Genomic DNA, 8877 nt, shown 5'->3' with positions numbered 1-8877 from the left:
GAGTTCATGGTAATGATCTTATAGAGTCAAAATCTATTGAGTATTGATACAATTATTTTTATTGATTTCTTTAGTATTGAGTAAATAATCATAAGTGTGTAATTGTGTAGCATTTTATAATCATATTTATCATCACACCCCAAGAGGTGTAAACTATGTGCGCTATTCGGTGCCCCTCATCATAAATTGAAGAAATTATGCAATCCTCGGGTGAACCATGTCACTTATCTACCATTCTACTAAAATATTCTTCATTGATTAAAATTACTAAGTCAGTAATTAGTTTCTATTTACAAAAAAAATTATCTCAACAATTTTAAACATGTAAGAATCTTTTAATAAAATGGTGAACCACATCATTTATCCACCATTACCACCTTATAAGTTCTCCCTAATGTGGCGTTTGGTACGGGGAATCCACATTACTCCTGGCATCTAGATTCCCAGGAATGTGATTCCTAGGAATCACATTCCTAGGAATGTAGCTATTCTTATATTTGGTTTCATTGGGAGATTTCCAGGAATGTGAGATGATAATGTTTGGTGTATTCCTAGGAATCTTAAATGAATTATTTGTTTTTCCCATTTTGTCCTTAGATTTGAATGTGAAGTACCAAGCCCATTAAAAAAAAATCTTCATTTAAATAAATAATGAAAAAATATATATAAACTATTAATTAGTCCTTTAAAAAAATATCTTACTCTAAATAGATAGATAAAAAACATTACATAAACTATCAATTAGCAACACATTTATTAAAACTGTGATCTAACGTTTCAAAATGACAAGAATAATACAAAAATAACTATTAGCAGAGTTATTTATCCTGTTTATGTTGTTTTGGCGGGAAAAGATAAAGACAAGAGAGAAGATATTGATAATTTGTTTTATAGTTTATCTTAATTGCTTAAATGATAAGGAAAAAGGATTAAAATTGTCAATTTATAAAAAATACAATTTCTTTTAAGTTTGGGAATCTGGATTCTCACCTGTGTTAAAGGGAATCCACATTCCTACTGAGAGGGGTTTAAGGATTCCCCTGGCATCTGATTCTTTAGCGTAATTTGCAACCAAACATGAGAATCTTTAAATATTCCTGAGAATCCTAAAATATTACCCCGTACCAAACGCCACCTAAATTGATTGGTCACTTTGTGATTTGGTAAGGTTTTAGACCGTGCAATTCGGTGACAATGGTACGGTTTTAGACCATGCAATTTGGTGCTGATGTGCTGGAGCTGTGATGGGTCTTTTATTCCCATTTTGGGCCCAAAGATCTTTCTATTATTTTTTTTACTTTGTTTAGGCTGATTTAGAATAGCCCAACGGGATTGTAGTCGCGAAAGGTTTTTAATTGCAAAAAATTTTAGTAATTTTTAATTTCTGAAAAGTATACATTAAATATAAAAAATTAAAAAGAAAAATTATATCATATTATTAGGTGCGCCGGTGCAGTGTGGTTTTCTAAAAACAAAACCGCACCTCGCCTAGTTTTTACACCTCCACCATGGTTGGTGGTGCAATGACCGCAATCAGTTTAGGTACGGTAGTTAAGCCATTTTTTGTACACCCCTAGTCCCAATGTCAATAAAATAATAGTTTTTACAAATCATAGAATTAAAAAATAGCAGATACGTAATTGACTCCCATCAAATGCAAAACAATGCTTAAGGGCAGGAAAAATCAAATGTTAGCAGAGAATGTGCATGCCGTTAGAATGACCTAAGATTGAAAGCCAATTTAAGTTATAGATATACTCTTTCATATCTTTATAAACACCATAGAGATCCAGTCTACATTCATCACCATAGATTTATTACGTGAAATGTCTTTGTTGAGGCAGTATCCTTATAAGAAATTATAAGAGAAAATTTGAGTTTGCTCAGGCTGTCAAGAGGGAGCTGCCTTCCTTGATGAGAACAAACACACTGCCACCATCTCCCCTTGAAATTCGAAGTTCTTCATCAAGGTATGTGGTAAGTAACCATGATTCAGCATTGCTGTTTGAGAAAGAGAACTTCAATGGTGGCTGGCTGGAAATGGTCTTTGCAACAGATGAAGCTGTGTCTTGAACAGAGTTGATTATGCCCTTGAAGGGTGTAAAGTCAATCTTTTGCCCCAGAAATTCCACATTTTCAGGTATCACTATTGAGTCAGTTAATTGGGGAGTCCCAATGATACCTTCTTGAAATTTGATCTGAATAGAGTGAGAAAAAAAAATTAAAAAGAAAAGAAAAGGGAAAGGGCTAATTTGGAGCTAAATCCAAAGCTTCAAAGTTCTCTAAGGTGTGATAGAACAACATGGCCAAAGAGAATCTCTGAATGCAGAAGGCACTTGGAATATAATTTTGATTTGCACCCTTTAATGTGCCGTCCTTAACAGAGATTTGAACCATATATGCAAGAAATATTCTATAACTTTAGATTGCTGGACTTGTAGTAGGCATAATTAGTGATTGATGAGAAAGGATAACATTACAAGAAATGAAAATAAAACCTGCACACGCTTTGGACTTCGGACTTCAAACTTGGCACTGGTACTAATTGAAGTTGTAGCCAATGGCCCGGTAAACTGGACAATATTCTGGACCGTAAAATTTTCTGAGTCAATTATCTGTGATATTTCTTCTACCGTCACTAAGGGCAGTGTACCCCTCGACAACAATGGGAATAAACCTGCAAAAGATGTGTACCTGCTCCACACACAAAATTCAAATTCACCGTGTATATGACTGTTCTCATGAGTACTAGAACAAGACACATGAGAACTCCTATGAGAAAAAAAAAAAAAAATCTTGTTGTTTCATGATATATTTCCAATATTAATTGTTGCTATACATCAACTTCCAAGGTTAACTACGAACCATTTCTCAGCAAATAGCTAACACATTAAGCAACAACAGCATACCAAAATCGTTTTTTTTTTTTTTAGAGATAATTACAATATGTCGTTGACCCTGCATCTTGAACCCTTCTCCCCTAGACCCCAAGCACTTTGAGCAATGGGGAGGTGCCTATTCGGCTACAAGGCCCTTGGCCAAATCGAACTTCTTAGGTTTTGCTATAAATTAATTATCTGTGCCAGACCTATAATGTAAAAATAGCGGAATGCCATATGTAAAAACATTACCAGATCTAGAAACCTCTATGCAAGTATGCCTGTCTCACATAACAAGAACTAGACGAGTGTAAAGATGCACCATTCTTGGGTTGATCATTTTGATACTGGCTACAAAGTTAGTACACAACCCAAGTCCTGTGGATTTTAGCTTTGGTGGATGTCTGAATTCCACGAAGGGGGCCAAACCAAATTACAAAGCAACTTGATTATCACAAGTCACAAACAGCCTAGAGTTGGATTCCTGTCTGTCTTCTAACACTAACAAGTACATATAAGAAGTCTATTCTACATTAAAAAATTGTAGTACAAACGGATGTCTTGTTTTTTTTTCTAAGTCTTTTGTACCTTAAACAATTGTAGTTCAAATGGATGGCTTGTCAAAACTTCATAAATTTTGCCTGTAGTGTAGAACATGCGGTTCTTGTCTCAACTATGTCATCTGAACATATTTCTTTCAAATCTCATTGTTTATATCTTTGTTTTCACTAAATTACTGATTACTCCCTAAACTTAAGCTATTAAAAAATTATGAATTTAATAAACTTAAGCTATTAGAAAATTATGAATTTAATGATTTAATCATTATACGATCGGGAGTGCCTTTTAACTAGAGCCCATTGGCATTAATCAAGGTGTAAAAGATCAAACTGCAAAACACATATACAATCTCATATTGCCGGTTGAATCATTAACACCTGCTGGAATGCTTTCTACAAAAATATTCTTACTCTACAAGAATCTTACTAAGCAATTACTAAAATATAGAGAGTTTATAGGCAAAACAAAAATCTCAAAACATTTTCAGAACAATCTTGTTTTGAGTTATGCGGGCCCCACCATCATTTTCCCGTCTCCCTCCCTCAACCAAATACACTCCAAAGAGTTTACCCCTTATTTTCCCTCCAAAGTTTTCTATCCCCCTATTTCACCTCCAAACAAACACACCCTTAGGTTAGACTAACATCTCATATTTTTTGGTAAAAATGTTGTAACTTGTGAGATTATGACCATAGAAGAACTCATATACTAATAGTCTAATACACCACTCCACCAACAAAAAAACTTCTTAGTTTCCAAACAAGATTCATTGAATGATATTACCCCCTTTTTTTACTATCTGGTCTAGAACTCCTAAAATTTTATGAAAAATTTCATTTCCAAAGGTGAAAAACACCAACTGAACCAACCAAGCAAGTTACTTCTCTACTAAGATCCAATTAAACAAAGTTTCAGAATTTCCCATCACTTTTAAGCTTTTGATGCACATGTTCATATATGATATACTATTAAAGCAGATAATCCTGAGAGTTCGAACAGTATAAACAGACACTTACGCGAGAATCCACTTTCCATTGAGAAGAGTCAAGGCCTCAGTGGGTGCAGGGGTGGGATTTTTCGCCTCTAGCTGCGTGATAAGCTCGATAATCTCGGCTCTTGTCTCGCTCGTCGCTCTTAGCCCTCGGCTAGTGCCGTAAAACGAGGTCACCAAAGCCTTCTTCAGCTTATCGATCTCGCTTGGCTCCACCGTCGTCACCTCCTCCTCTATCTCCGCCACCGCCACCGCCGGACCCTCTTCCTTCTCAGGACCCAACTCCTCTTCGCTCCCCGCTCTGACCCGGAAACTGAGCCTCTCCCGGACCAATTCCCCGGTCCAAATCCGGGTTTTCTCGACCCGTTTCGCTCCGATTTTAACAGAATTTGGCGCAAAAACTGAAGCTCTGGGAGTGAACTGGGTTTGTGGAGAGACCACCGAGAGAGTGAATTGGCTTAACTGTGACACAAAGGCCATTTTTTTCAGCGTTGATTTGGGTTTTTCTTTGCTTGAGAGAGAACAGAGAGATGTGTGAACTGAGAGGTGAGAACAGAGAGTTAAAATATACAACTATTTACAATTACAGAGCTGTACTGAGCAACTGCGCAGACTACCTAGTTCGTGTATTAAATTTAAAGGGCTCAGTTTTTCGAGGCAATTGATGAACGAAATGACTATTTTGTCCCCCCAAATAATGGTGTTCTTTCGCTTTGATGGTGAGGGCAATGTTGACTTGAAGAAACGTACCACAAAGCAACGTGCGTGCGCAAATCGCTTGGGGACACAGAGGTTGTCCACGTGTTCGACACGTGGATGTGAAGGCACCGGAGGAAAATAAGCCGACTATAAATGTAAAGTCGTGTACAGGACAATAGGACAACAGGACAAGAAAGGGTCTGTGTTTGTAATGTGATTCAGTGAATTTGGTATGAACGTGATTTGTTTGGTTTGTAGTAAACTTATACTATTGGCGGAGAACGTTCGATGGGTCAACAGATTTTGCACAAATTATCTGTGTCCACAGCTTACCATGAGCTCAAGCATGAGGCACGAACGAAATGTGTTCCTAATTTCAGCTTTTAATTGTTATTTTTTTTACTTTTTAAGTTCCCAATAAACCAAAGAGAGCTTCGTAGGAGTGAAAAAAAAAAAAAAAAAAAGTTACATAGGAGTGAACTTACCAAAAAAAACCAAAAAGAGTTACATAGGAGTGGAAAAAAAATGTTCACAGTGCAGTTAATGTTATTCTAGACTTCTAGAAAGATTCCCTCAAAAAAAAAAAAAATCTTCTAGAAAGTGCAATCAAGGTAGGCCAAATATGACTGAAATACTATAAAAGTATAAATAACAATTACCATGTGTGTCTGATATAGATAACTATCGTGATTGTCTGATGGATTAACTAAAAATATTCAAAAATTAGATAAGCATGGTTATTTCTACATATCCTAAAAATATTAGTTTATAAAATATTTAAAAAAAATATGAGACAAAAAGAAAAAGTAGTTAAATTTCTTTAATAAATTTTTATATTTTTCATAAAAATAACGTCAAATTTTTTAAAAATAATTTATTAATAATTGTGTTAAAAGACACTTTTATCCTAAACCTATTAAACGCATTCGTCCAAAAGGACCCTTCATTGTATTTTGATCTTTCATTCATTGATTATGCTGTTGGGATTTGAATGGAAAAATTGATAACAAGTTGTGTACGCTCTAATCAATTATTGTACTTGGGTTGGGACATGGGCAAAGAAAAAAACAAAAAACTTTGACACCGAAGTGATTTGAGCATGGGCCGTCGGCAAAATACTTTTTAAAGCAAGGCCCATAATAATCTTTCATCCAGAAAGAAGATAAATGAAATCACATTTTAAAGCAAGGCCCATAATAATCTTTCCATCTTTTATTAGATAGGAAATCATATTCTTCACTTCTATAAATGAAATAGCCCACAAGATTATTTTTGGGCTATGGAATTTTTGCAATGTAAATTAGGAAAGTAGGGGTGTGCACAAGACTGGAAACTGAAAAAACTAGCCTAAACCACTTACCAAAATTATGGTTTGGTTTCCATGTGGTTCGGATTCGGTTTCAGTTGCAGTTTTCATTTCATAGAAACTAAAATTTTTTGTTTTGGTTTTGGTGGCAGGTTTGTATGCACTAAACCAACTGAAATCGAACCGAATTATATTATAATATATTTTAGGAGTAATTACACATAATCCGCCTGTGATTTGGGCGAAAATCACTTTACCTACCTGTGGTTTGAAAAGTATCACTTAACCTAGTTGAGGTATGTTTCGTTTATTTTCTGTAACCCACCTATGTTAAAATCAGAGGCAAATAGGTATTTTTACTCAAATTTTATGTCTCTCTCCTTTCAAAACACAAAACAAAAAATAGCACAAAATTGCCAGAGAAACAAAATCAAGAGGGAGGGTTTTGAAACCTTTTTTTGAACGAGATCAAAAGAGAGAGTTTAGATCCAAGTTCATCCAGCTGCGATTCTACTCCCTAATACCGGATCTGGACGAGGGTTTTGATATTTCTTTCTATATTGAAGTGGCTAGGCGTGGTCTCCAACTTCACAGCTATATGGCTAGTTTCCTGTGAAATTAAAATCCCAAAAATCCAAACTTTCTTTTCCTTTTTCTATAGGGAAAACTCCAAAATTTTTTGAATCATAACCTTTTTCTCCACTGTGTTTTAATGGGGTGGTTTTTCTTTTTGCCCATAGAGACAAGGCCTCGAGTTTTCTGCGAAGTAAAACAACTATGAATTGTCTTCTCCAATAGAGCTTCTTTTTGCCCACTTCTTGCGCTTGATATGGAAAGCAGCTTTGTTTCCCTGGCCCAGATCCGGTTCTGAAACCTTTTTCTAAACTTGGATCTACAGGATCCAGGCTTGATCTTGGGGAGTAGAATCGCAGCTGGATGAACTTACAACGATCTATGCTTGTTACAACTTTTATCAGCATCATTTTCTGTACAGGATCTCCTTCAGCGATGTAAGTTGCACTAAACCCACAAATGAGATGAGAAAATCATGTATATATAATATATTTGAAGGGCAATATTGAATTGTTCGGTTATTTGTGTGGGTTGATCTAGGTTTTATTTATTTTTGGTATGTTCTTTGTGTTCAAGATTTATGTGAATTGAGAGAGAGACAAATACCACTTTTTGATCTTGTTTTTCTTGTATTTTTGTGCTATTTTTTGTTTTGGGAGGAGAGAGACATAAAATTTGAATAAAAATACCTATTTACCCCTAATTTTAACAGAGATGAATTACGGAAAACAAACGGAACATAACTCAGGTGAGTTAAGTGATACTTTTCAAACCACGAGTAAGAAAAGTGATTTTCACCAAAACCACAGGTGGGTTATATGTAATTACTCATATATTTTATATTACATATATAATATGAAACAAGGGCTTGCAAACATTGGGCCTCCAGCTTTTTATTTGATTTTACAAACTTTGGGCCTCCAGCCTTTTTGTTTAAAATTAAAACATTGGGCCTCTTGCTATTTAAAACCCAATAACACATTAGATTAACTAATTAAAATCAAACTAATTAAGTATCTAATTAAACTAAAACTAATTAAGTTATACTAATGAAACTAAAAACAAAAGACATATTTTAAAAAACCTACCTTACATACGCCATGGTTTATACTTTTCACTCTCACTCTTAGACAGCCTCCACACTCCACTCAAGTCCGATTCTGCCTCCCACTACCGTCGGCATCCCCTTTTCTTTCACTCTCACTCTCTTTTGATCATCAGCTTAAGGCTTCGTTCTTTTACTTCTTTTGATCATCAATATGATTCTTCTCTCTCTCTCTCTCTCTCTCTCTCTTCCCTTTTCTTTCTTAATTTTCTTCGTTCAACAGCTCCAAACCTAAGGGCCAAAAATGGAAAACCAACTGAAATTGAAATAAAATTGAAACCAAAATTTTCCAATTATTTCAATTGGTTTCAGTTGAGAACTTCACAAATTGAAAATTTCAGTTCCAGTTGGCCAAACACTAAGAAAACTAACCAAACCGAACTGATTACACCCCTAAAGGAAAGCATCCTACATAATTGGGCTGCTTTTTGTAATGTTGATCCATATTATCTCTTTAGTTGCTTAATGGGTCTTTAGCCCAAGGTAAGGAGATGGTCTGGTCCATCACTCCATCTACCTGTATGTTTTTCTTCCTCTTAAGAAATCCTTTTTTTTTTAATTAGGGGTGTTGATACCGTATTTTGTTCGACCCTAAATTTTGATAAAAAAGTGAGCCTCAAATTAAGGATTTGGTGAATTTAATGGTTAAATCCTTTTTTATTGATTTCAATCAATTTGATGAGATTAACTAGGATTTGCCAAGATCATAGTATGTGACGGCCTATGATGAGTCCAAGTGTCCAAGGTTCTAGAATGTCCAAAA

The 8877-nt window shown here is 35.2% G+C and overlaps 1 protein-coding gene across 1 annotated transcript; it reads right to left on the bottom strand.

Annotated features, from left to right (window-relative positions):
• Nucleotides 1-1740: 1740 nt before the first annotated feature.
• On the bottom strand, nucleotides 1741-5124 carry LOC142636056 (plastid-lipid-associated protein, chloroplastic-like). Its single transcript, XM_075810126.1, has 3 exons — nucleotides 4457-5124; nucleotides 2499-2694; nucleotides 1741-2198 (listed from the first exon to the last, which is right to left on the bottom strand). The coding sequence occupies exons 1-3, from the start codon at nucleotides 4909-4911 to the stop codon at nucleotides 1884-1886; spliced, it is 966 nt and encodes a 321-aa protein (XP_075666241.1). The 5' UTR covers nucleotides 4912-5124; the 3' UTR covers nucleotides 1741-1883.
• Between the last annotated feature and the right edge of the window lie 3753 nt (nucleotides 5125-8877).

The sequence above is a fragment of the Castanea sativa genome, chromosome 5 (assembly GCF_040712315.1).
Source record: "Castanea sativa cultivar Marrone di Chiusa Pesio chromosome 5, ASM4071231v1".
Taxonomy (NCBI): domain Eukaryota; kingdom Viridiplantae; phylum Streptophyta; class Magnoliopsida; order Fagales; family Fagaceae; genus Castanea; species Castanea sativa.
This window is presented reverse-complemented; position numbering and strand designations above follow the sequence as displayed.

What these genes read in the sequence shown, in the direction of transcription:
- LOC142636056 (XM_075810126.1), bottom strand. Translation starts at nt 4,911, where the DNA reads ATGGCCTTTGTGTCACAGTTAAGCCAATTCACTCTCTCGGTGGTCTCT. An exon ending in AATGGAAAGTGGATTCTCGC is followed by an intron (nt 2,695 to 4,456) that starts GTAAGTGTCTGT and finishes TGTGTGGAGCAG; the next exon opens with GTACACATCTTTTGCAGGTT. An exon ending in GAAGTCCAAAGCGTGTGCAG is followed by an intron (nt 2,199 to 2,498) that starts GTTTTATTTTCA and finishes CACTCTATTCAG; the next exon opens with ATCAAATTTCAAGAAGGTAT.